General features: G+C 42.4%; 1 protein-coding gene across 1 annotated transcript; it reads left to right on the top strand.

Annotated features, from left to right (window-relative positions):
- The first annotated feature begins 17653 nt into the window (after positions 1-17653).
- Ucma (upper zone of growth plate and cartilage matrix associated) lies at positions 17654-26689 on the top strand. The gene is given in 5 exon segments (XM_077803001.1): positions 17654-17711; positions 18152-18217; positions 18319-18414; positions 22759-22857; positions 26592-26689. Coding segments are annotated over 5 exon segments (417 nt in total).
- The last annotated feature ends 275 nt before the right edge of the window (positions 26690-26964 follow it).

The following is a 26964-nucleotide window of genomic DNA, read 5'->3' as shown; positions in this document are numbered from 1 at the left end:
ACTTACTCAAACTAAAAAGTTTTTTCTCAGCAAAAGAAACAATAAGAGAGGTAAATAGGGAGCCTACATCATGGGAACAAATCTTTACTCCTCACACTTCAGATAGAGCCCTAATATCCAGAGTATATAAAGAACTCAGAAAATTAGACAATAAGATAACAAATAACCCAATCAACAAATGGGCCAAGGACTTGAATAGACACTTCTCAGAGGAGGACATACAATCAATCAACAAGTACATGAAAAAATGCTCACCATCTCTAGCAGTCAGAGAAATGCAAATCAAAACCACCCTAAGATACCATCTCTCTCCAGTAAGATTGGCAGCCATTATGAAGTCAAACAACAACAAGTGCTAGTGACGATGTGGGGAAAAGCGCACACTTGTACATTGTTGGTGGGACTGCAATTGGTGCAGCCAATTTGGAAAGCAGTATGGAGATTTCTTGGAAAGCTGGGAATGGAACCACCATTTGACCCAGCTATTCCCCTTCTCAGTCTATTCCCTAAAGACCTAAAAAGAGCATGCTACAGGGACACTGCTACATCGATGTTCATAGCAGCACAATTCACAATAGCAAGACTGTGGAACCAACCCAGATGCCCTTCAATAGACGAATGGATAAAAAAAAATATGGCATTTATACACAATGGAGTATTACTCTGCAGTAAAAAATGACAAAATCATAGAATTTGGTGGGAAATGGATGACATTAGAGCAGATTATGCTAAGCAAAGCCAGCCAAGCCCTAAAAAACAAATGCCAAATGTCTTTTTTGATATAAGGAGAGTAACTAAGAACAGACTAGGGAAGAAGAGCAGGAGAAGAAGACCAACATTAAATAAGGATGAGAGGTGGGAGGGAAGGGGAGAGAGAAGGGAAATTGCATGGAGATGGAAGGAGACCCTCAGGGTTATACAAGGTTGCATACAAGAGGAAGTGAGGGGAAAGGGAGGGTGTTTTAAAAAATCATCACTAATTCCATTATAAAAGGCAATCTCTATTAAATATATATATATTATTTTTTAAATATATATTTTTAAATATATATTTCATTTATTATTTATTCTAATTAGTTACATATGACAGCAGAAAGTACTTTGACACATCATACATAAATTAATATTTGCTATATTTGCTATATTTCTCCACAAGTTCAATAAGGCCTACTCAGAGTCAATATTGTGTATTTTCTCTCCAATATGGAACTAGAGAGAAACAAGGGAGGGTGGGAAGGGATGTCATGAAAATAGAAGGGAGATCAACAGAGTATAGGAGTGGGTTCTGTGGGAAGGAGAAGAGGAGATAAGAGGAGGTGACCAAATGATGCTCTGTGAAGGTATGAATATATCACAATGAATCCTACTATTATGTATAATTGTAATGCATAAATAAAAATTTATAAACTATGTATTACATGTAGGTAATGGTAATTCAAGATAGATTAGCCTCTGCATGTGCAGGTATTTTTGAGTGATGTGGTTTGTTGGGATATGTTTAGGAGCATGGGCTCTGGGAGCCAGACATTATGGCCTTAATCTCAGCTCTACCATTTAACATGGTGTGTCCAACACAGTCACCTTCCATACATATGTGTGCTCTGTAAAATGTTCATAGTAATAGTACTGATCTCTTAGCATTTTTGTTGGAACAAAATAAGGTAAAATATATGGACAATGCCTGGTACCAGGTACACGAGTATTTGCACGTTAGTGGCCAAGCCTCCCTAACGTGAAAATTCAGAAGATGTCATGAGAGGAAAATTCCACACCTGGCCTCATGTGATGATCATGGTCACAACACAGACACACTTAAATTACTGTAAAAAACTACCTTCAACTATATGTATAAAGTATGCAGGAAAATAAGTAAATTAATTCTATAATGAACTTAGGTTCCCATCTCCAAGATATCTCATTATTATTTTTGTTATTATTCATTATTTTCACTACTGGGGATTGAACCTAGGGGGGATTTACCATGGAGCTTCATCCCCAGATCATTCTATATTTATTTATTTGCCAGGGTCTTTCCAAATTGCATAATCTGGCCTCCAACTTACCTCCTGCAACCTTACCTTCTGAGTCTCTGGGTTTACAGGCATGCACCATCATAAACAGCTTATTATATTAATATTCCAAAATCAATATTCCAAGATACCTGAAATCTGAAACATGTTTAGTTCTATGTATTTCAGATGAAAGATACTCAGCCTGAATTATTACAATATACTCATGAAAATATTTCCTCACTGGTGTGTTAAGCCAGGCAGCATTTTCATTTTGATGGTGGATTGCTGATAGGAGGCCAGGACATCTGAATTGGCCATTGTTTCCTTCCTCCTTTCAGAATTGTTCTACTAAGCCTGAGGGCTGACTTAACATAGAGAAACTGTTCCTGAATCTGCAGGTCAAGGTCATCCAGGTGCTTGGAGCAAAGGTAATAATATTGTTTGTAAATTTAATTTTCTAGGGTTGAATTTGAAAATAAAAATAAAAAATCAGAGGCAGAGAGGAGTTGAAACCAGCAGGACTAATGGTCATGAGAGATGTGTCCATTGGAAAATCAGAATACATTCCAAGTGAGAAAACTATCTTAAAGGTCCACAATTTCCAAGAAATAAGGAGCTCTTCAGATACTGCACTCTCCCAGAGGTTAGAGACTGCTCCTGTTTTGGTTTCTCCTTCATAGCCAGCCTGCAGGTCTTCCCCCAAATCTGCTGTTTGTCTTGGATTTCACCACTTTCTACTCCTGGTGCTAGAGTGGTGGGTCTCAGCTGCAGGTGATTGTTCCCCTCAGTGGATATTGGCAATGTCTCAAGACTTTCTTGGTGGTGGCAACAGCAAGGTTGGTGTGCTAGAGGCTTCTAGTAAGTAGGAGCCAAGGATGTGGTAATGGGGTCCAAATCCTATAATGTCCTCTCTCCAAAGAATGATCTCACCCAAGATACCAATAGAACCAAGACTAAGAAACACTGCTATGGAGTGTGCTAATTAACTTTTAAGGAAGACAGGAATTCTGTGTTAAAGAGAAAGAGCCCTTCTAAGACTGAATATCATCAGAGGAGAAATTGTGAGGCTGTTATTTGGAAATCCATTGACTTTTTTTTTCCTTTGTTTCTCATCAGTGGAGGTATGAATTTTCTTTTACATTTAAATTAGTTTTGATTCAATCTATTTGTCATACTAAGGGTTGAGCTTTGGAGCCCTTTATCACTGAACTGCACTCTCAATCTTTTTTGTTCTTTGTTTTAAGAAAATTGAGGCTGGCCTTGAACTTATGATTTCCTGACTCAGCCTTTATTTTATCACAGGAAGATTTTCTTACCCAGAAACACTTTCTTTTTCTTCAACTAAATATAGTTTTTATACCTACAACATTCTAATTTCCCTTTCCCATCTGTTAAACCCTTTTTATGTTCACATTCTGAAACAACCCTTGTAAATTTATGAATTTAGGCAAATTACTCCATTTTAATGAAAAGCAATACTTTGTTATTCATAGTACTCTAATCAAAAATTAAACTATTGTGTTAAATTACCTTCAACTATATGTATAAGTCATGGTCACAACACAGTCACTAATCAAAACACAGTTGAAACTTTTGGGTCCCTTTGTATACAGAATCACATCTGTTTATCATTTTATGAAAACATAAACAATGTTTAAGTGTATAGAATTATACCTGTTGGGACTTTAAAATCTTAGTAACCTTATTTTTGAGGATAACAAAGCAACTTTAAAATCTTTTTTTTAATTTGCCAATTTATGAAAACACCAACAATGTTACCCAATGAAATTCAAGGAGTTGAGTACTTGATATTGTATTTAACAATTAGAATTTTAACTTTGTAAGTTAACCATATATCTAATAAGCAACTTCTGAGTAATCCCATGTCAAATCTAATTTATTTATTTTTACTGTGAAAACCAAGGTATCAGACAGTGTATTGAACAATATTAGCCATCTCTCCCTTGTTGAAGAAAAGTCTAGAAATTATGAATATTAGAATTTTGTAGACACCAATATTTTATTAGTGTTTTTTGACTACCTAGAGAGACTTGTGAGTTAAGTAATTTTAAAGACATCTTTACTTTAAATTGAGCCTTCTTAAATCATGTGAATTAAAGATATTTGGATCTATTTTTTAATTTATGAGCACTCGTTATATACCAATTTTGCTATCATGTACATGATATATGGATGCATGCACACCTAGACAGACAACACAATTCACAGCGTGCACACACAAAAGTAAAGGCTTTGTAGCTTTTCACAGGTGAATCTCAATTGCAATGTTACAAATGTTTAAAAAATCCATAGTTGAATAAAAAATAGGATTGAGCAGAAAAACACTATCCTAGATGTGTAGGATCAAAATCATGAACTGAAAAAATATGGAATTTAAGGAAAAAAACCAAGAATCCTAGAAAAAAATGACTGGCCAGTAACTAGTAAATACCATACAATTTATTTTTTGGTTCAGGCTAGTGTGAGTTCTGGTAAAAGACACTTTTTCCTAGGATATTAGTCTGGTCTCCTGCTGAGTCTGCCCTGGCTGAGATCTGGAAGGAACTGGGGAAAAATGGCCTTCTGAGCAGAAATCTCATTCCAAAGGGTTTTAACCATTTTTTTCCTAGTTGGTAATTGGACAGGTTTGGATGTTGATAATTATGATACCTTATTTTCTATTACTTTTTTGAGAACAAAGCTACTATGTTAAGCTCCTTACTGAGATAAGCTGCTGACTGCTGAGCAAGTCTGTTCTTTTGTGTGACCATTCCTAGGGCTATTCCTCCTCTCTCTGTGACAAACAGGTTAAATCTTTCTCAGCATTTATTTATTGAGTGACTTGATGTGCCAGGCACTGTGGGGACTCTTGGGAGATGCAGAACCAAACAAACATGCACTGTGTGCACAAGGATCCAGGTCTGCTGGAGAAGGGGTTGGGGACTAGAGCAATCTAGTAAGATCCTAAGCACGTGGAGAGACTGACCATAAAAAGGAGGCAAAGCACAAGCAAAAGTTTGGGCCACGGGAGAAGGAGGAAGGGGGACACTAGGAAAAGAAGATTGCTAACTCCTGGAGATGTGAGTAAAACAGGCATTGAAGAGAAGGGATTTCAGAATAATCCTGGAACATTAGAAAGATTTTGCCAGATGGGTCATTAAGGAGAAGCTGGTTCATCAGAGAGAATGTGAAGAAAGAGGGATCCTCGTGGCATGGCAAGAGTGTGACATGTCAGAACGCAGAGGATTAAGCAGTGGAACTGTGGCTAGAGAGGTAAACAGGGACAGGTAATAAAAATCTTTTCATGTCATGCCAAATAATTTGAAATTTATTGAATGTTAAATGGTGCTTTTCGTGGCGAGGAGCAGAAAAAGTCAATTCTGCAGGCTTAACCAATAAAGAAACTGTATTTTCTCACATAACTGGAAGCCCAGAGGACATAATATGCTCAGTGGTCATCAAAGACCCCATTTATTTTTTTTCTGTTCCCTCTTCCATCTTCATAGTGATCTTTCTTCTCATGAATACAAAATGACTGCAGTGGTCCCAAGCACTGCATCTCACCAAACACCCTCCAGAAGAGGAAAAGAATTATTTAACCTCTTTGTAAGAATCCTTTCTTTAAAATCTAAGAATCCTTTCCTAGAATATTCCACATTCCAGGTAACAGCGGTGGGAAGGTGCAAGGGTGATGGCTAGAGTTTCATTGGTGGGTCCCTGCAGAGGAAGGGGTAAGCCACCTGGAAACTTAAAGTCTAAAATAATTAGTGAAGCACAAAACACAAATAGTCAGAATTGTATTTTAAAAAGGCAGAGACCTGGATATATCTAGTCCATGTGGGTGCTGGAACTAGACAAAGGAAAGATGGCTCTGGAGGTTTATTTTAGCGAGTACATCAAAGGCAGAGATAAAGTTTCAAGGTTGGAGTCTTGCTTCCTGATGTCTTGCAGTCAGCAAGTTGATTGACATCTTGGCAGGTCACACCCATCTCAGGTGCAGTGTGAGCCACAGCAGAGTGAGATAGAAATTTACAATGTCTTGGGCAATTGCCCAGAAAAAATGTCCATTGGTTATTCCCAGACCCCAGATGTTTCTATCCACTAGGCTTCGATGCCTGGTGACCCACACACAACCCATGGACAGCTCATGACATCCAGGAGCCTTCCTCCCCTCCTCAAGTTCATATGACTCTACCTGTCAATGATCAGCAAGGGGACTGGCTGGTTTAACTAATCCAGACCCATTCCGGGAATGGAGCTGGGTCCAGAGGCCACATGACTGACAGAGCACTGGATAAAACCTCAGCTGTTTTGGTAAAGAAGTGGGTGATAGCCACTATTACTGTGAACCACTGGCGAGTTTTAGGAGGTGGTGTAATATCATCAAATCTGAATTCTAGGAAGATCAATCTGACAACAGTTTGTAGGACGAAAAGTGAGAAGAATGAGACTTGAGGCAGAAGAACCACTGGGAGGATTTGCAATGACACTGCAAAGAGAGCAAATGCAGTCAGGGCCAGGGACATGGGTGGGCTGTAGTTAAGATGGAGAAGTGATAGAAGTTTGATATGATACCAGGAGGAAAGGGGAAGGCCAAGATGACCCTGGTCGCCAAGGGGTCTCCAACTTCCCTCTGCCAAATTCACCAGCAAAGGCACTCTGGGGGTTTCCCAGAAGCAGAGTTTTCCATATCTTTTGCCGTCCCTCTGAGAATGACTGCCCTTGTCCCCAAATGTGTGCTCTCAACTCATCTAGATAAGCAGCCACTTTTGACCCAATCCCTGACTCATTCCTTCCTCCTCTCACCTTCCTCACAGGCTCCATGACATTGCTGTATCCCCAACAGTCTCCAAAACCCCTGGCATCTTTTCTTTTTCTTTCTTTCTTTCTTTCTTTCTTTCTTTCTTTCTTTCTTTCTTTCTTTCTTTCTTTCTTTCTTTCTTTCTTTTTTCTTTTTTTCTTTCTTTTTTTTTTTTTTTTTTTTGCAGTGTTCGCCTGGAGTCTTGCCTTGCACATGCTGAACAAGCACTCTACCACTAGGCTATACCCCCCAGCCCCCAATTCCTTTTTCATCCTCCTGATCTCCAAGTCTGCATGCTTGGGCTTCTTGAACATTTTCTGCCTTCTATCTACTCATTTTCTAGGTCAGAACCCTTCATTCAGGTATCACCTAGTCTCTCTTAGTGTGTATGCCACACAGAGTTCATAGAGGAACAAGTTCTAGCTCTTTGACTTCTGTATCCTCTTTCCTGAAGCCATTTGTTTGAGATTGCATCCAATTGGAGACGTGGGTTCTCCAAGCCTTTCCATCTTTTAACAAAAGACAATCAGTAAAATGTCAAACTCACAGATACCACCTCACACTCATTAGGATGAGTTCCATAAAAGAACAAACAGAATGTTGGCAAGAACAAAGGGAAATTGGAGAGAAAAACAAACAAACAAATAAAAAAATAACTGGATGAAAGTGGCTCCAAAACTACCATTGTATTTAAATTCCAAACAGATACATTTAAAAAAGTGATGTAGTAATTTTACTTAAACTGTTAGTTAATGCCTACTATATGCCTAAAATTCTTTGTAATTAAACTCATGGCCAAACTTTAAACATATGAGGAGAATCACAGTTCTTTTAGAGGCAAATCTGGTCTAATTGACATTTTTAGACCACTACACTCAACATTGCTTAAAATCACCCATCTCCCCCTCCTTTTTTTTTTTTTTTTTTTTTGGCAAGTGAGCCTCAAATATACACCATATACTGGTCATAAAGCAAGTCTCAAAAATCTTCAAAGGAAGCCATACTGTGTTCTCTGATCACAAAGTTAGGAAAAGATAACTGGAAAATCCCCAACCATTTGGAAATCAAGCAAAACACTTTTAAATGTTTAAATGCTTCTAGGACAGACTTATTGCATGCTAAATGCTTTGCTTAATGCAGATTTTTCCAATTTAGCCCAAAGTCAGACACATGAGGGAGATAGGCTCCCCCTCTTTTCTCTTTTAATTAATTAATTATTATGGTTCTGGGGATTGAACCCCGGGGGTGCTCTGCCACTGTGTTACCTCTCCAGCCCTTTTAATTTTATTTGGAGACAGGATCTAGCTAAGTTGAGCAGGCTGGCCTTCAACTTGAGATCTTCCTACCTTAACCTCCTGAGTAGCTGGGGATTATGGGTACATGCCCCCACACTGGGCCGGTTTTCCTTCTTTTTAGGTTCTCCATATCTATAGCTAGCCTCTTTTTCTTGAATACTTTGCTTTTTAAAAGAAATAAAGACCTGCTGGGAGCCCTGGGTCATGTCTATAATCCCAGCAACTAGGGAGACCCAGGCAGGAGGATCACATGTTTGAAGCCAAACTCAGCAACTTTGTGAGGCCTTAAGCAACTTACCGAGACCTTATCTCAAAAGAACAAATAAAATGGGCTGGGGATGTGGCTCAGTAGTATAGTGCCTCTGGGTTCAACCATCCCTTGATCCAGGAAAAAAAAATAAAAGAAGACCCATACCCCAATGTAGGGTAAACCCCACAGTCTCCCTTCAGAGGCACATTATGCTCATCCTTCAGAGACTCACATCTAGCCTTTGCACCTGAGCTTCCTCAGAAATTTTCCCACCTGTCTCTTTCCTGGACAGTTTTTTGTACCAATGACCCTGATGTGGTCAGCATATTATATTGTCATTTAAAAAAATTGTTCCCTTTGAGTATTCTCTCCCCAGTTGGACTGCCTTGAGATTAAGGATCCAATTATATAATATTATTAAATTATATATCTTCTGAAAATTGAATTGGATTAAAGATCATCCTGAAGCTAGGATTTCTTGCCATAAAATGACCTATCCAGGTCTTTCCAAAGTAGGCTAGGAGATGTTCATAGGGGATCCATACTAAAGAGCACACTCAATGAAGTTTGAGAAAGAACAAAATGACAACATTTTCTAAATGCAGAATTTGCCAGACACTGTAAGTGCTACTGTGGGGAAGAGAGCTAGAGATGAGTGCTCCCCAAACATATTTTACCATGGAATTCTTTCATCAGGGAACATCTTGTGGTATTGGTATCTTGAAACTTTGCAGACACTAATATATCCCCCCAGTGCTAAGGTGCAACTGGAAAGTCACATAGAAGGTACACTTTGTCCAAGTACGATGCATTTGGCAGGAGTCATACCTGCCATTTTCCAGTCCTGTTGGTTCCCCGGCCCATCGTTTAGGATTTGGCCTGGCAGAGCCTCTGTACAAGTTTGCCTTGAAAGCCATCAATCACCCTGAGGATGACAAGACTGGGCCTGTGTGTCTGTTTTCCTTCAGCATGGCTCAGCTCTGGCCAGGCTTCCTGGGGTGACTCAGTTCCTGTCCCCCCTGGACCTGCCTCAAGCAGCACTAGACACATTCCCAACCTCCCAGAACTATCGGGAACTCAGAATATAAGCCATACATTCACAGCATTCCTGGAAGGCCGGGCCCCCAGCCAGCTGGGCCAACGAATCTCATCCACAGCCCTCATTTATATGTTCTTCTGTGGGTTTTGCCAATGAATCCTTTCCTTTCCATTCCCCGCAAAGTCCAGCATGAGACTAGAAAGGAGCTCTGTTTCATCTCCAGAAACACAGAGAGAAAGAGAGCGCCTTTGTTCAGAGAAATGCTCAGCTCTCCAGGCGCCACCTCAGGCTCAGGTTATCAATAATAAATCCATACAGAGGCCCTGCTCCTGAAAGGTGGGCCAGACCATGTGCTCCTGGCACTGTCCAGCTGGGGGCGGGGGTGGGTGCTGATACCAACGTGGAGCCAGCCTCCATGAAGCTCTAGATTCAGTGGAATGCTCACAAGCTGGGAGAAACTTAGAGACCAGAGACCCTAAGAGTGTTGAAGATTGGCCAGGGAGCTGCTCCCAGAGAGAGGTGAGCTGGATCTAGAAGGATTGCTACAATTTTATTTTTATTTTATTTATTTGTTTTAAATCTATTTTAAATTTTAGTTGACACTGTAGGTTTTTTTGTTTGTTTGTTTATTTCTTCTAAATAGCACTTCTGGTCTCCCACCCCCCTTTTTTGGGGGGGGGATACTGGAGATTGAACCCAGGGGTACTTAACCACTAAGCCACATCCCAGCCCATTTGTTTCTTTGTTTGTTATTGAGACAAGGTCTAGCTAAGTTGCTGAGGTTGGCTTTGAACTGAAGATTCTCTGGCCTCAGGCTCCAAAACTACTGGAGTTACAAGTGTGCACTACCACATCCTGCCTCTTGACTAAAAAATTATTTTATGATCACTGTACAAATCTTAATATAAAAATACTGAAAGAAACCGGGCATGGTGGTACATGCCTGTAAATTCAAAGCCAGGCTCAGCAAAAGTAAGGCACTAAGCAACTCAGTGAGATCATGTCTTTAAATAAAATACAAAATAGGGCTGGGGGTGTGGCTCAGCAGACAAGTGCTCCTGAGTTCAATCTCCAATAAACTCCCCCATCCCCTAAAAAATATTGAAGGAAGATGTTTTAGTTAGCTTTTTCATCACCAAGACTAAAACCAAGAACATTTTAGAGGAGGAAAATTTGTTTAGGGTTCCTGGTTTCAGAGAGCCCAGCAGAGGAAAGCTGCTCAGCTCATGGTGGGGTCAGGAAGCACAGAAGGAGCTGAGAAGAGGCCACAGGGAAGATGTCCCCTTTCAGGGCACATCCCCAGTGACTCACCTCCCAGCTATGCCCCACCTGCCTACAGTCTCCACCCAGTCATTTCCTTCAAACTAGGAGAGACTGATGAGGTTACTGCTCTTACAATCCAATTGCTTCACCTCTGAACATTTCTGCACCAACACTGGAGTTTTTGGAGGACACTTCACATCCAAACCATAGCAGAAGTAAATAAAGACCACCCTTATTGCAAGTGGTTTTCCAATATGCATATATGTGGTAATTACATACACACACAATATGTGTATATACAATTTTTTATGTGTATGTGTACATATATTTTGGATATATATATATATATATATATATGTATGTATTTATTTTAAATAAAACTTTAGATGAGCCTGTGAAAATGTGTGTGCATATACAGTGATACCAGTAGCTACTAACCTTAGCTGTTCATTACATTCCCCTTGCATATTGGCAATAAATCCTGGTATCCAGGTCCCTAACAAACTGAATGAGAATCTTAGAGGTTGGGGCCCAGGTATTGGTGCTTTTAAAGTACTAGGGAGATTTGAATGTGCTGTCAGGGTTGACAACCATATTCCTGTACTGTCTTGAGTAAAGATAATGTACCCCTGTTTATCCCAAGAGTGAAATGATCTAATGATCACAGCAAAGGGTCCATAAGCTCAGTGGATACCTTCCTTTAGAGATTGTACTTAGGAATGGGTTGTAGTGGGAATGGAGTTTGCCCTGGATCCATCATGGACTGCTTACCTTTAAGTGTTATCCTCAAGAAAGGAGCTTCAGGCCACCTGGACACAGGATGTCCTTTGTCCAAACTGTGGAGATTAAGGTTGCAGTCAACTACTAATCTTGGGCATGAAAGTGCCATTCCAAGGGCCTGGGGCAACTCAGAAAATCAGCACTTCACTAGATTATTTGATCAAAGGAAAGAGCTTGTTGAGGATCATGGATGCAAATAGGTCTTGCTCACTTAGGCTATAGAGCTGAGATGGGACACAGCCTACCCTGTTGGCAAAGCAGACCTCAGAGGTAGAGACTGAACTCTTCTCTTACATGGGTAGATCATAATGTGCGTCTGCTGCTGATTCATTTAGATTGTTTCCAATTTTGCACTTTTGTAAATAAGGATGTTTTAAATATCCTTGATAAGATTTTTTTGTGATAAATGAGGGATTTTGATGGGACCAAAGGATATGGTAAGTAAACAATATGGGAAATAAGAACAGAAGTGACAAAGAGAAGAAATAGAAAAAATATATAAGGCAAGTCTGGGGATCAATAAATAATAAGAAATCTCTGAAGTCAGAGAGAAATGTAAAAGTACTGAACTGGCATAAGACAGACATTTAGCAATCAGGATCAAGGCTGGCCTTGGGCAAGGGCAGAGTTCTGGAAGGTTTCTGCTGGGCCAAGCATCAACCCTCTAGATAATGGATTGTGGAAGCTGGGGGAGGCCGAAAGCAGCAGAGGAGATTGGGAGAGGGCTCAGGCAAGTGGCTATTTTCAGACTGATATATCCAATGTTGTAAAGACTTGTATGGTCATAACAGAGCTAAATACTAGCTAGGGGTGAGCTGAGAACAGTAGTCCATGTACTTGTAAAGTGGCCTATGTCTTTATCAAAACTTTTCTAGCTACCACCTTACACATCCTGGTTCTAATAGTGAGGACAAGTGTTTCTTGAATTCCTTCTATGGCAAGCGGTGACATTGAAAGAAGGGAAGGGTTTATGACTTTGCATATAGATTCAAGGAAGGCATTGGTCACTGGGAGTAGGATATGAGGTTAGTGCTGCTCTCTTCTGAATGAGCCTCTTCTGGCAGAGTTAGTTCCACCAGGAGCTTCTAGACACCATTTCATTAGAGACCTCTCATTTTTCTGTGGTGCACGGGGGAAAATGCTATATAGATGCTCCATGACACTCTGGCTCAGCACTTAACACTTAGAGAAATGGATGGTTTTCCCAAGAAAAAAAGAAGCCAGGAAGGACTTAGAAATATTGTCCTGACTCACAAGCTCTCATTTTCCACACCCACCTGTCAACATAGTAGCTTCAGAAGGACCTCAAAGAAGTTGACTTTTTAAAAAATTTCCAACTGTCACTCTTTTAAACAACAAACAAGCTTTCCCATTCAATCTAAGGTAGTGGTTTTTTTTGTTTGTTTGTTTTGTTTTTTTTTTTGAGATGTGAGGAGGGAAAAGGTGTTCATTTATATTGCCTTGCAGGGGTAGTACCTGGGGGTTGAGTTCTGGGGACACTTGGTTCCAAGAGTCATGAGTTCCCCTTTGAGTACAACCTTTGTTTCTCACTCCTTCCCATAGGGGGCTCTCAGGAACACAATTGGTCCATTGAGAATGAAGTGAAATGGAAGAACACAATATATCTCCCCACCCCCCATGGTGCCTGGAATTGAAACTAGAGCCTCATGCATAGTAGGTAAGCACTCTACCATCAGGCTACATCCCCAACCCAGTAGACAATATATTCTTAATATGAAGTACAGACAATAGCTTTTCATATGTTTATTTGGGGATAACACTTATAGATAGGCCTTGGCATCTAAGGACCTCATTTGCATGGACACCCTCTTCCCAAAGGTCATTTCCACTCAATGTGATTGATGCCCATGTCCCTGGAGGATCAGGTGGTGTACTGAGTCAATGTCATTGTCAAAGTTAAAATTGCACTTGACTAATAAAACAGTCAGGGAAGACTTTGTTCAAGATTATTGCAATGGGGAGAGGGCCTGAACCAACTCCATTGACCCAAAGGACTGGAGAGGTTGACAAATCAAGAAGAGGAATTTCAGTCCACCTGTGGGTGCTAATTGGTCTTCATGACTCTAAAAGTAAGCACATACCCTTCCTCAGAGACAGGGAGGCAGGGGTGCTCACTCCCTCCATGTTCATGTTTCAGAAAAATGATTGTCAGGTCCTTCAGAATTTCCTGAGGGACTGGGGGTGTAACTCAGTGGCACAGTGTGTACTTAGCATGCAAAAGGTTCAGCATCCTTCCTCCTGAAAAAAAAAAAAAGAAAAAGAAAGAAAGACATTTCCTGGGTTGTGCAACTGGAAGTAGCTGCATCTATTTCAAGGGGCAGAGAAAGAATTTACAATCCCAAGTATTAGAGCAAACCCTCTAAGAAAAGGAGGTCAGGGACCTAGTGAGGAAGAAACTTGTCTAACATTTAACTAAACTGCTGTGAATGTTGAGGCCATCTTGGCTACTCTCTAAGGCAATTCTTCAAAAATTCACTGCAAAATTCATTCCTGCCACTTGAGAAGGATCTTAAACCCAGTGGTACATAAATTTGGAAATTTCATGTCTTAGTACAGGTACCTTTTCATGAATAGCCCATTGAAATGAGCATATAAGTGTTTCCTTTTAATACTCTCATGAAAGGCCATTTTGATGGATCAATAAATATGCAGGAAGCATCTAGTCAATGTCACACACCATATTAATCATGACAAGGAGAAAACGTGCCTCCAAAGAGATCTCACAACACTGAAGGAGACAGCTAAATAAATAAACATTTGAGATATGAGTTTTTCAAAATATTAAATATAAGACCCAAGTGTCTGGCCAACAGAAATGAAAGCATGTGCCTCCGCAAACTCTTGTACACAAATGTCTACAGCATCATAATTAATGATAGCCAAAAGATGGAAGCAAACCAATGTCCATTGACTGATGATGGATAAACAAAATCCTGCATATCCATATTATTCATTAATATTCAGCAATAAGAAGGAATGAGGGACTGATGCATGGTGCATCAAGGATAAACCCTGAAAACAATCTGCCAGTTGAAAGAAGCCAGACACAAAATGTCACATATTGACCGATTCCATTTAGGTGAAAGGTCTAGAACAGATAAACCCAGAGACAGATCAGAAATGAGAGACTACATAAGGCCCTGGGGTAGGGAAAACGATGAGTGACTCTTAGTGGGTCTAAGGCTTCTCTTGGGGGCCAATGAAAGTGTCCTAAGGTGATTTTTGTGGTGGAGTCACAATTTTGTGAATATACTAAAACCTTTGAATTTCATACTTTCCATGCGTGAATTGTATGGTGTGTGAATTAATCTTAAAAATGCTGTGTAAAAAAGATGTGTATATAAACATATACATATCTATATGTTACATGATGTGAAAAAAACGTGAGGATACTCATCTATGGGAGTCCAGGGGAAGGAGGTGGAATCAGGAAGACTTCAAAGAGGAGGTGAAAGCTCAGATGAAACTTGAAGGATAAGAGTTCCCAAAGCCCTATCAGAATGGAAGCCCAGAGCAGCAAGGCCCTTCTGAGGACCCACAGACAGTTCAGGGATCCCCAGAACACAGGAGCATGTGGAGGGGCTGGAGGCAGGCAGGGCCTGGGCACTGTGAGGGGTTCACCCTTCCTGCCTGTGAAGCAGTACAGGATGACAGTGATAAGCAAGACCCTGAGGCCAGGCTCCATGGGCTCAATTCCAGTTCTGGACTTACAGAAGCTGCAGGGCCTTGGGCAAGTCACTTTACTCCTCTGTGCCTTAATACCCTCCTCTGTCACATAGATTGATGCACCCAAAGTCCTTGGAATGGTGCAGAGAGACTCTGAGCACTGTATGCATGCTTATCATGTGACACAATCACAAAACCACTGGATGATTTAAAGCAGTGACCACAGGAGGGTTTTCCAGGAACAATACCCTCCCAGTGACATGGAAGGCAGGAGGGGTTCAGTGTGAATTAGGTGAAAAGTGACTGGGTCTTAGAGAAGACTGTTGCAATTGTCCAAGAGAGACATGAGGTCTATAGAGTGCAGAAACAGCAGGAATGGGAAGGACAGAGAATATTCAAAATGAGTTAAGGATATAATGACTAATAAGCTCGGAACAGTGAGGGGTTGGGAGGTGTGTATTGTGATGGTCCCTGAGTTTCTAATTGGGTAACTGGGTGGACAGATGGTGAGATCATTCACTGAGATGGATGAAACAGAATGAAGAGAAAGCTCAAAGGATGCGTCATTGGACAAATCCACTATGTGGCACCTGTCTTCTGATGTCAGATTCAGTATCCTTCTTGTCTTCCCCAAGCCATCAGAATGGTACCCTGCTTTCAGGTGATATGGTTTGTTATACTTGGGGGCATCATGTCACGAGGAGGCCAGCTCTGCAGCACACCTGATAGTGGAAAGTCAAGTACCAATGATCTAGAAAGTTCTGAAGGAACTGAGAGATTATTGAGACAAGATCTGGTCAGACCATTACTTGGAACAGATCAGTGTAGCCTGGAGAATCTCAGGTCACTAGCTTAGTTATATTAGTTATTTTTCCAGAACTGAGCTTAATTACCTATAAATTTCCAGTCTCCATTCCTTGAATCTGTGAATTCTGGATCTCGTGCCACCTTCTCCTGGCTGACTTTGAGAACACTGCACAGGGTTTGAGATTATTCTCTGAAGCCTTTGTGTGTGGTGAACAGGGTAAATACAGTGTTCAATGGGGAGCAGAAACACTTTCGGGGAAACTAGACAGGTTTACTTAAAGCTGATCCCCAGTGACTAGGGGATCTTGGGCAAAGGAGGTGCTCAATAAATGTGGTTAAAGTGCATGTAACTGAAATAAGGCACAGGTGGATTTAGGATGTCAAGAATGTCACAGGTGTTTCCCACACCTATTTTCTCACCTAGGAATCCCATCAAAAGCATTCTGTCTGTGGCCCTTCCCCCTCACAGGGACATCTATTCATCTGTTAGATGAGTCCTTGCTGATGTGACCTCGCACAGGTTGCACCCACAGCCTTTCTCCACTGACTAAGTATACTCCAGTCAGTGTTCAAGGGGAGCCCACATAGAGCCAGCACTGCCACTGGCCACATTTTTCTCCACTGGAAGTCAACCTGTTTATTTTATTTACTCTGCCTCCATTATTTCTCTGGCACTAACACGTATTTCCTGACCAATGATCAAGTTCATGCAGGATGGTAACATACAGTCTATGGAAGGGGAGCCTCCGATGGGCATGGGCTGGGGTTTGCGTCTAGTGATGGTCGCCATTGAAAAGTTTCTCCACAATGCCCAGGGGATAATTCTTCAGCAGGTAACAAAGTACTGATGAAGGTCATAATAAATGGCAATGGCAGGAACAAGCCACCATAGGGGCTGGGCTCTGATGCCCCACAGAGCTCTGATTTCCTCATTGATCCCATTTCTAGGGACCAGTTCCTTCCCACATGGGCGTGGTGAGTGTGATTTGTGTGGTTCTGAAGAAGTGTGCCTAAAAGTGGTTCTTTTCCAATGCCGTACCCCTCCTTCTCTGCAGGGGAAGCTTGACCCACTCTCTTCCTCTATTTCTCCAAGGGGCTCTAGGACTCCCAAGGCTAGGGTTCCATGCTTTGCTTGGCAGCAATCACCAGCTGGGGACAATGTGTCAAGGGAGGGAGTTGTCTTGTTTTCACCAGAATGACCCACGTGTCTGTGTGTTACCTGGATGACTGTTCTGGACACCATGGTCCCACCTTGCCTGGCATTTGAATAAGGATTTCCCAGTGCTACCCTCTTCCTCCCTGCTCTCGTGTGCTCAGGACTTGGAGTCTAGGGTCCCAACCTTCCTGAAGCAGATGCCAGGAGTTCTTTGAAACATGCCCTTGGTCTCTGGAGTCCTGACTCTTAGGCTGAGCCTTCTCAATAGCAACTCTTTGGGATGTTGGACAGGCCACTTCAAAACTGTCCCATCCAGGGCCCCTGACTACAAACTTTGCTTCTGTGGAGGTTTGCCAGGCGCCAAAAACATCTCTGGTGCTCCAGTCAGGAACAGCCAATGGAAACGGCAGCCAGGACCCCTCCCACCCTCCCCCAGTGGCCTCCTGGCCTCCTGCCTCTCTCTTCCTTCTCTCTTGCCTGTCCTGCCTGACTCAGAGTGAGGACCAGGCGGGAGACAGCATCAGCAGCATTAGGAGCTGCAGAGAGACTCAGCGTCTACAAAGATGACTTGGTGACAGGTCCTTCTCCTGTCCTGCCTCTCGGCCGTGGTGCTCCTGTCTGGTGAGTATATGGGAGGGTTAAGGGGGACTGTGTTATCTACATAATAGGTAAGACTTACCTTCCACAGGTAAGTGCTCTCAGCTGGCACAGAGAGGCCATTCTTGGTGTGTGTGTGTGTGTGTGTGTGTGTGTGTTTGTGTGTGTGTGTTTGTGTGTGTGTGTGTGTGTGTGTGTGTGCGTGAGAGAGAGAGAGAGAGAGAGAGAGAGAGAGAGAGAGAGAGAGAGAGAGAAATATAGCAGAGAAAGAAAAAAAACAGGAAACACTGTAGTTTGCCTCATGGGTTCCTAGGGAGATTGGCCCCATACCTGGCATGTGATGGACAGAGGACCCCACATGAGGCCTGGCAAGCCACTAAGCTTAGAAGGACTATTGAGGCCTTGCTCAGGGCCTGGGCTCCCCTCCAATGCTGGAGCCTTCCCTCTGTGATCTTGTCCTCCAGTGCTGCGGGAGGGGACCAGCGCATCAGTGGGCAGCCCTCAGGAAGCGGGAGAAGAAGCCCAGGAAGGTGAGTCTGGGGACAACCCTTGGGTGCAGGGCAGGTGGAGCCCACTCCCCCAACATCCCTGCCCCCAGTGCTGGTTGTGACAGGCCTCTCTTGGGTTTCAGGTGTGAAACTGAAGATTTTCATGCAGGAATCAGATGCCTCAAATTTCCTCAAGAGGCGCAGCAAGCGGTCCCCCAAATCCCGAGATGAGGTCAATGGTAAGGATGCTGAGTGGTCTCTTACCACCACAGGGGATTAAGGGTTGCAGCAAAGCCCTTGAACATCAGGATGACTGTAGCTCTGAAGTGGAAATTATACTGTTTCCTTGATGGTGGGTCACATATTGGGGCGAATGCATTGCTAGGGTGAGGACCAAAAAGGAACAGTGATGCATCAAATGTATCTAACAATTATGAGATGCATCCCTGCTTCAGAAAGTGAAAAATGTAAAGGAGGAAATATTCTCTGGTCTAGAAAGCACCTAGCCCTTTAGTGGGTATTTTGGAGTATTGGCAAGGTGCACAGTAGAGCAACAGAATCACATGTAGGAAAAGATCCCAGGGGACAGGAGTGCTGAGAAGTGTGGGCTTAGTGACAGCTCTGTTGCTAAGTGGCCTCAGCCACTTCCTGTCTGTGGTCCTAATTCCCTTACTTATAAGCCTCTGAACAAACTGTGTTTAGCCAGCTGTGCTTTCTTGAAGCTTTATTTGCAGTGCAGTTGGTGAGCACGTCTCCCTAACAGCCTGGGGCCTGGGGTCCACACTGCAGGGCCCTCATGTTCTTAACCTACGGCCTTTGAACGCATTTGAGTTTCCTACCTCTAAACTTGATTCTTCTTAGACTCTGAGCTCAGGCTGTCCTGGCCAAGTTGACTGCTTGATTCTTTCCTTGTGTGTGTAGATGAATGAACTCTTTGTATCCCTGAGCATATGCAGTGAGGTGACTTTCTCAGTGAAAATAACAGGATTATTTTCAAATGATGGGAAAGATCAGAGGTGGAAATGCTTAGAGATGAGAATTTTTTTTTAATTGGATAAGTGTAGTCAGATTAGTGAAATCTCTAGACCTCACACAATTTGGGATTTAAATTTGGCAAAATCAAAAAACACTGAAAGGCTATGATGGATGTTGGGCCTTTCTTGTCTGAAATCAGAGAAGCAGCTTTCTGCAAATTTCCAGGGGAAAACAGGCAACTTTAAGAAAGACAAATATATCTGTCCTCTGAAGCTGACTCAGAACCATAAGATCCGTGATTAGGCTGAGTTCCCTGACCTTGGCCAGAAGCTCAGTGCCTTAGGCAGTTGTGGTAGGCCCAGGACAGCCAGGTGAACCCCAGGACTGCACGTAAATGCATCTGAGGATACCTCATCGATTCCTATAGATGAATGGGCAGAGCTGACAGAGATCCAGAGGCCCAGGCAGTAAGATCGCGAGTTCTACACCAGCCTGGATGAATTAGCGAGACCCTTTCTCAAAATAAAGACTAAAAGGACTGGTGATGCAGCTCAGTGGTAGAGGATTCCTCAGTACAAAAAAAAAAAAAAAAAGGAAAGAAAATAAAATGAAAAATAAATAGATAAATAAACAAACTTCTGGAGAATCTTTCCAGTGGTCCTTAAGTTGGGAACAAGGAAGGTGGTATTTTGAAGCAATTTGTATTAGAAGCTAAGGAGATGGATAAGTGACTTCTTTAAGTTTCTGAGATCCAGGCTCAATTTACTTTAGGGTGAAAGAGAATCTGAGGGATGCATGTTCTTGGCATATATGCATGTAATGCATAAGGTGATACCTAGCATAGAAACACCATCTTAATTGAGCCTGGTGACATAGCCTGCAATCCCTGCCACTCTGGAAGCTGAAGCAGGAGGATTATAAGTTCCAGGCCAGCCTGGGCAACTTATGGAGATCCTGTTTCAAAATAAAATAAAAAGGGTAGGGATGTAGCTCAGTGGTAGAGCCCTTGCCTAGCATTGTGCCAATCCCTAGCACCTAAAAACAAACAAACAATCAAGAGTTAAATTGTTCTTCTTTGTTGCTACATCTAACACCCCAATGGAAGTGCAGGACTATAATCCTAGTGTTCATGAGACTGAGGCAGAAGACTCGGTTGAGTCCAGAAGTTCAGAATCATCATGGACAATACAGTGAGACTCTGTCTCAGAAAAGAGATAGAGGGAGGAAGAGGAGGAGGAGGAGCAGGAGGAGGAGGAGGCAGAGGAGGAGAAGGAGGAGGAGGAGAACAGAAGTAAAAGTCCAGTTTTTGGCACCTCTGAAAATGCAACTTGAGGAACCAAGGAACTAGGGGGTACTCTGGGCAAGTACTAGGAATCTGGTGTTCTAGCTCTAGCTTCAGCTCCACCCCAACAGGCTGTGTAGCTGTGTGACTTCAATGATGTCAATGCACTTCTCTGAGCCTGGATCCCCTCTTGAGAAATATGTGCGGTATGAAGATGGATTGGATCACAAACCCCTTATGCCAGACTAAGGTTTCCTTCAACTGTATAGGCAAAAAGGCAAAAATCTGGGAGAAACAGAAGATTTACCTCAGGGATTCTAAGACCAATTTACAGATATAGTGATTTTTAATCTGAGTTAAATATTATAATTTCAACATAAATAACTCATATTTATAGAATTTACTGATCAATGTAGGCTCCTTGGTTCCAAGAGGGATTTGAGGTGGTTTCTGATGTTACCATTGTGCATAGGAGTACTTGTCATTTCCTGAATGTGGGGTGGCCATGGCCTCCCTTGGTTCCTCTGCGTCCCTCACCTGCCCACCTGCTCTTGCACATCAGAGTTGTAGGGACAACATGCATGCCTCAGTCCCCCAGGAGAATGTGAGGTTTCTGAGGAGCCTGTTCTTCCTCCAGCAGACATGACCCGCAAGTCTTTGTTGATTTTTCTAGTTGAAGAATGTGCCAGAAGTCCTTGAAAGTAGAGTTCTAGATACTGTCCTCCCAATAAGTCATGTTCTCCAGAGGACCATGGCTCTCATAGAGTTTAATTCCACAGCCCAAAGCTCAGTGAAACTTGTTGGGTTTTTTTCTTGGTGCTGGGAATTAAAGTCAGGGCTTTATGCACACTGGAAAGCACTCTGCATTGAGCAACACTCCCAGCCCCTGAAACTTGCTTTGAGGGCTCTCTCCTCACCTGGATGACAGGCATCTTAAGTGAAGGACAGCATCTTTCTTACTTACCTTTGTAATTCCAGTATTCAGTCTATATCCTGGTGTGACAGGTGCTAAAAAATGTTGACTAGACTTGAAGGTATTAATCAACATTAAATTGGATAAGTCCATCGTGAAGTTTGTTTATTTATTTTTCATTTTCTTCTCTTTCCTTTTTTTCTTTTTCTTTTCTTTCTTTCTTTTTTTTTTTTTTTTTTTTGTACTGAGGAGTCCTCTACCACTGAGCTGTATCACCAGTCCTTTTTAGTTTTTATTTTGAGACTGTTAGGTGCAGGGCAGGCTGAACTAAGTTGTCTGCAGGACAGGCTGAACAAATGTTAGCTGCAGGATAACCCATGCACTCAACCCCACATCTAGCCCCTGCCCCACCCCGTCTGCCTGAAGGCAGATGACACTACCTTATGATCCAATCACCATATGCCAACAAGGCAGCTTGCAGATCCAGAGACCCCATTAGATTTGGGCTATAAAAAACTCCCTCCTGCCGGGCCCCTCTCTCTTGCTCTCTCTGTCTCTCTCTCTTGCTCTTGATCTCTCTTTTCTTGCTTTTGCTCTCCCTCTTACTCTCTCCTCTCCTCTTCTCTCTTTGCTCTCCCCCTCTCTCTTCTCTCTTTCCCTACTCTTTCTTTCTCTTTTTCTCCTCCTTTGCACTGCTGCAATAAAGATCTCTTGGTCACCTCAAGTGTTGTCACTTTCCTTTCAGAGACAGGGTCTCACTAAGTCATCCAGGCTGGTATAGAACTTGTGATCTTACTGCCTGGGCCTCTGGATCTCTGGGATGACAGATGTGGGTCACTGTACCCTGCTTGTGGAGTTTATCTCTGATTTCAAGTGTCTAAGTGGCCTGGTGTACTTGGATTATACCACTAACTTGATGACTGGGGCTAACTCACTTTTTCCTCTTGGGGCTTCAATCTCTTCACCTGCAAAATGAGGTGATTTGGCCTGGCATGTTGTGCACATCTGTAATCTCAGTGACTTGGGAGGCTGAGGCTGGAAGATGGCAAATTTGAGGACAGCGTGGGCAACTTAGTGAGACCCTGTCTCAAAATCCAAAAACCAGAAAACAAAACAAAACAAAAAAAGGCGGGGCTGGGGATGGAGCTCAGTAGTAGAGTGCTCCTGGGTTCAATCTCTAGTACTGTTCAAAGAGAGGGGATGTGGCAGGGGGTGGGGGGTAACTGGGTAGGATCATCTCCCAGGTCCTTCCAGTTTAAAGCCTCTGCCAGGAATAAACCATTTCAGTGGAGTCTCCCAACCTAAATACCTCCCAAACCACTTTTAGCTTCTCAGGTAAAATGTTGGTGTTCCCCTAAATGTGAGCCCTCAATGCCCCTCTCTTGGGGGCAACTACCACTTTTCCTTCCACAGTGGAAAACAGGCAGAAGTTGCAGGCTGATGAGCTACGGAGAGAATATTACGAGGAACAAAGGAACGAATTTGAGAACTTTGTGGAGGAACAGAAGGATGGTAAGAGTTCTTGCTCATCTGCCATTTATGCCCTGTTTGCCGAGTCTTGACCTTTCATCCCTTGTCAATAGATAAATAGTAGAAAAGGCAAAAGGGCAAGTGTCTCTGACCAAGCAATAATGTACCATGCCCCTGCCCTCAGGGCTCCTTTCTTCCCTCCAGCCTTGCTGGCTGCACCAGGGCTTCAGTAGGGAGTGGGTATGGATGGGGATGAGATAGAGGGAGGCTATATCTCTAAGCCAATGCCTTCCACCAGTGGGATTTGACCTTGCTGTCTAGTGTCATCCACAGCAGACATCTGTAGCAACATTTAATGAGGATCAAACCAGTAGGCCTGATTCTCATTATGTGCTGTTTTCTTTCTTTTTTGGTCTTTCTCAAACTTCAAGATAGAAATGGTCCTGAGCAAGCTCACTTGGTACCTCCTGGTGCATATGAGCTTGGACACAGGACCCCAGTTTGGGGTACTTTTGTTAGAGCCAGCTCTTTTGTTTTATCCTGACTCCTTGACTTTGATGGACAGAGGAAGTATGATCCTTGAAGGGCATCCTCCAGTGGAAAGACTACTGCCACCAGGACCCAAGGGCTACAGGCTGTGCCTATAGCCCTTCAGGTGGCATCTGGTTGAGCCCCACAAGCAGGTGTTGGGCTAAGATCCTAGCAAATCAAACTTTAAATTTTTTTTAGTTGTTGATAGACTTTTATTTTTTAAAAAATTATTTACATGCAGTGCTGAACCCAGTGCCTCACACATGCCAGGCAAGTGCACTACCACTGAGCTCCAGCCCCAGCCCCCAAATCAAACTTTTTTGGGAAGATACTGTGAAAAACTCAGGCTGTCCTAGCTTAGAGGCCAATGCTTATTACCTTGGTGGACAGCTTGGGAAGAGCTGTCTTAGTTTTAAGAAATGAAAATATGATTTTTAGTCATAATTTTTTGTGTGTGTGTATTTGTGTGTGTGATTTTTTAAAAAGTTTCAGGTCCAAATCTCTAGCACATGGGTAGAAATAATTTGCTGTTTTCTTTTTCATGATGAATTACGAAGGAGGTTAGGTACCTATAGGATGATGTGTCTTTTTGGAGGATGCTAAGATCAGGGTCCTCAGGCTTCATCCACAGAGATGGAGAGGCCATTTTTAGAATAGGCCACAGGTCTTTGGGAACTGAAGTTATAGAAGCTGTTGGTGCAGAACACTTGTTCTGCCAGGTACTGTGCTGAACCATCTAACCACTACAAGCTTCATCTGAGACAGGACTTGTGAGTTTCATTTTAGAATTTGGAAAACAGGCTTAGAAAGGACACATGAATACCCAAGGTGACATACTAACAGGCTAACTAACGTAACAGGAGCAGGTCTAGCCTGTTTGAGGATAAAGTTCTGAAAAAGGTGGAACTCTTCTCAAAATTTCTTTCTTTTCCAGAACAATGGTTGCTATGGCCTGGTTGCCTGGGGCCATGTTCAAAATCTCCATCTTCTGGGACTTTTTATGAGGCCCGTGACATTCCCCTTTCATAACCCTGGCCTTAGTTAGCTGTCTTATCTGACAAAGCCACGTGTTCTAAGAATAATTAATAGCAGTTGAATGTTCAACCTTTTTCAAGGTATTTACTTCATGAAAGGGATAGCCAATCAATTTCTATGGCAAAATCACACTCTCAAAGAGGAGTTGGTCCACTGAGCTTGAGCAATGTCTGAAAGGGCTGAAGGCTAATGAATGAGTTCTAGTTCAGGAGTTCTAGTCTATCTCTGGGGTACCAAGTACCTACGGATATTTTTCAAGGAGAGCACCATCTCCAGGGTCCCATGAAAGGACCATGGTGCCTCAATGTGCAGTGGTAACAGGGCCCTTCCTCCTTGGTCCAGGCATATGGCTCTCACAGGTGCTAAGGGGCAGAGGGACATCCATTTTGTCCATACCACCAGTTTGTCCTATTAGCCCAAGGCCATAGAGAATGCCACTTTCATTAGCACCAGAATCAAGTTCATAAACTTTTTGGAGAAGTTCACATTTGAGACAATAGAGGCAAGGAAGACATTTTAAATTTTTAAACCTCGACATCATCTTCTGCCAGTATTTCCATCCTCCCAATATTTTTCACAAATTCTTTTCTTAAAAACAAAAACAAAAACAAAATAAACAACTAGCATGGTGGTACATGTCTATAATCCCAGTGGCTCCAGAGGCTGAGGCAGGAGGATCACATGTTCAAAGCTAGCCTCAGCAATTTAGCAAGGTCCTGTCTCAAAGGAAATGTAAAAAAGGATGGGGATGTGGCTCAATGGTTAAACACCCTGGGTTCAATCCCCAGTACCGAAAACAAACAAACAAAAACCCCAAAACAACCTTGTGGTAAAATAGAGATAAGGGAAAATTTGCCATTTAAACCATTGCTAAGTATACAGGTTCATGACATTTAGTACATTCATACTATTGTGCAACTATTACCACTAGTTCCAAATGGTTTCATTATTCCAAACAGGAACTCTGTACCCATTATATAATAACTGTCCATTCTTCCTTCCCCCTAATCTTGGTAACCTCCATTATATTTTTTGTATTCATGAATTTTCCTTTCTAGATATTTCATATAAATGGAGGACACAGTATTTTGTCTCATTATGCATGGTCTATTTCATTTAGCACAATGTTTTCAAAGTTTATCGATGTTGTGACATGTATCCATTCATTTCTTTTTATAGCTGAATAATTTCTCTTATGCATGTTTACATACGTATTTGTTTATATATCCCCATAAATAACACATTTTGTTTATCCATTCATCTGTGGGTGGACATTTGGGTCGTTTCCACTTTTGAGCAACTGTAAATGTTGTTGCTGTGAGCATTCCTATATGTACACTTATCTGAGACTCTGTTTTCAATTCTCTTGAGTATAAGTCTAGGAATAGAATTGCTGGATAATGTGGTAATTTTATTAACTTTTGGAGGAGTCTCACTCACCCTTTTCAAATATTGGAGGTCTTATGATATCTGCCAGTGACTTAATTGCAATTAATAGTAGCAGGCATCTTGAATTGGCACCAGGAACCTAATTCTACAATTACACAAAGGTGTTGTCTGGAAACATATCTGACCAAACACAAGTAAAATTACAGCTTTCTTAACTCATTAAAAACTTTCTTTGTCCCTTTTCAGCCTTTTACTATGAAATACTTCAAACATATGGAAAAGGATCAGGTTAATGAGCCCCATAGAGCCAGTTATGTAAGTTTTCCCACTTTTAGTTCATCCATCCTTTTTCCAGTTAGTTTTAAAAATGGAAATTTATCTTTGAAGCTTAGAAAATACAGAATGGTATAGAGGAGAAAAGTTGTAATAATTCTGTCATTCCAGATCCACAATAATTTCCATCCAGGAGGTTTTCAAGGCACAGTGCTTGGTCTCTGTGTTACCATATTGTTACTTTTAGTGCTTCAGTTGTCATCTCTTTGAGCCAGTGGCTGCATAGGCTCTTCCCCACATAGGCAAAGAGTTCAGATGCCAGACACGGGTCTCAGTTCTACCAGCAGCCAGCTGTGTGGCTCTGATCCACAAATGGAGGCCGCTGGACTCACATTCTCAGGTCCCTTCCAGCTCTGATCTCGGATGTCTCCAGGGCTCATAGGCACACTTGACTCATGTCACCTCAGGGTGGGCCATGCGGGCTGATGGCTGCTTGTTTTCAGGTCAGAGTCCCCTTCATCCTCATGTGACTTCATCTTTCCTCCCAGAGCAGGAAGAGAGGAGCCAGGAGGCCGTGGAGCAGTGGCGGGAGTGGCATTATGATGGGCTGTACCCTTCCTATCTCTACAACCGCCATCGCATCTGACCCCATCCTGAAGCAACCCAGGAAGACAGAGCATGAAACATAGCTGCTCACTCGGGTGTACCAGCACCTCTTTCCACACAAAGGCCCTAATAGGGACCTCAGCTTAGGGTGCGCTGTGGTCAACAACCCTGGTAAATACACATGCCTTTCATTCTGATGCATTAAATGTCCTGGCTTTTGCTTTTTTGTGGATGATTTTCCAAGGTGAGCAACCACCTGTGGCTCATCCTAATCCCTAATCTTCATTGGTTTCCCCTCACTTAGTCATTGTCCCC

This window comes from Urocitellus parryii, chromosome 9 (assembly GCF_045843805.1).
Source record: "Urocitellus parryii isolate mUroPar1 chromosome 9, mUroPar1.hap1, whole genome shotgun sequence".
NCBI classification, from domain to species: domain Eukaryota; kingdom Metazoa; phylum Chordata; class Mammalia; order Rodentia; family Sciuridae; genus Urocitellus; species Urocitellus parryii.
This window is presented reverse-complemented; position numbering and strand designations above follow the sequence as displayed.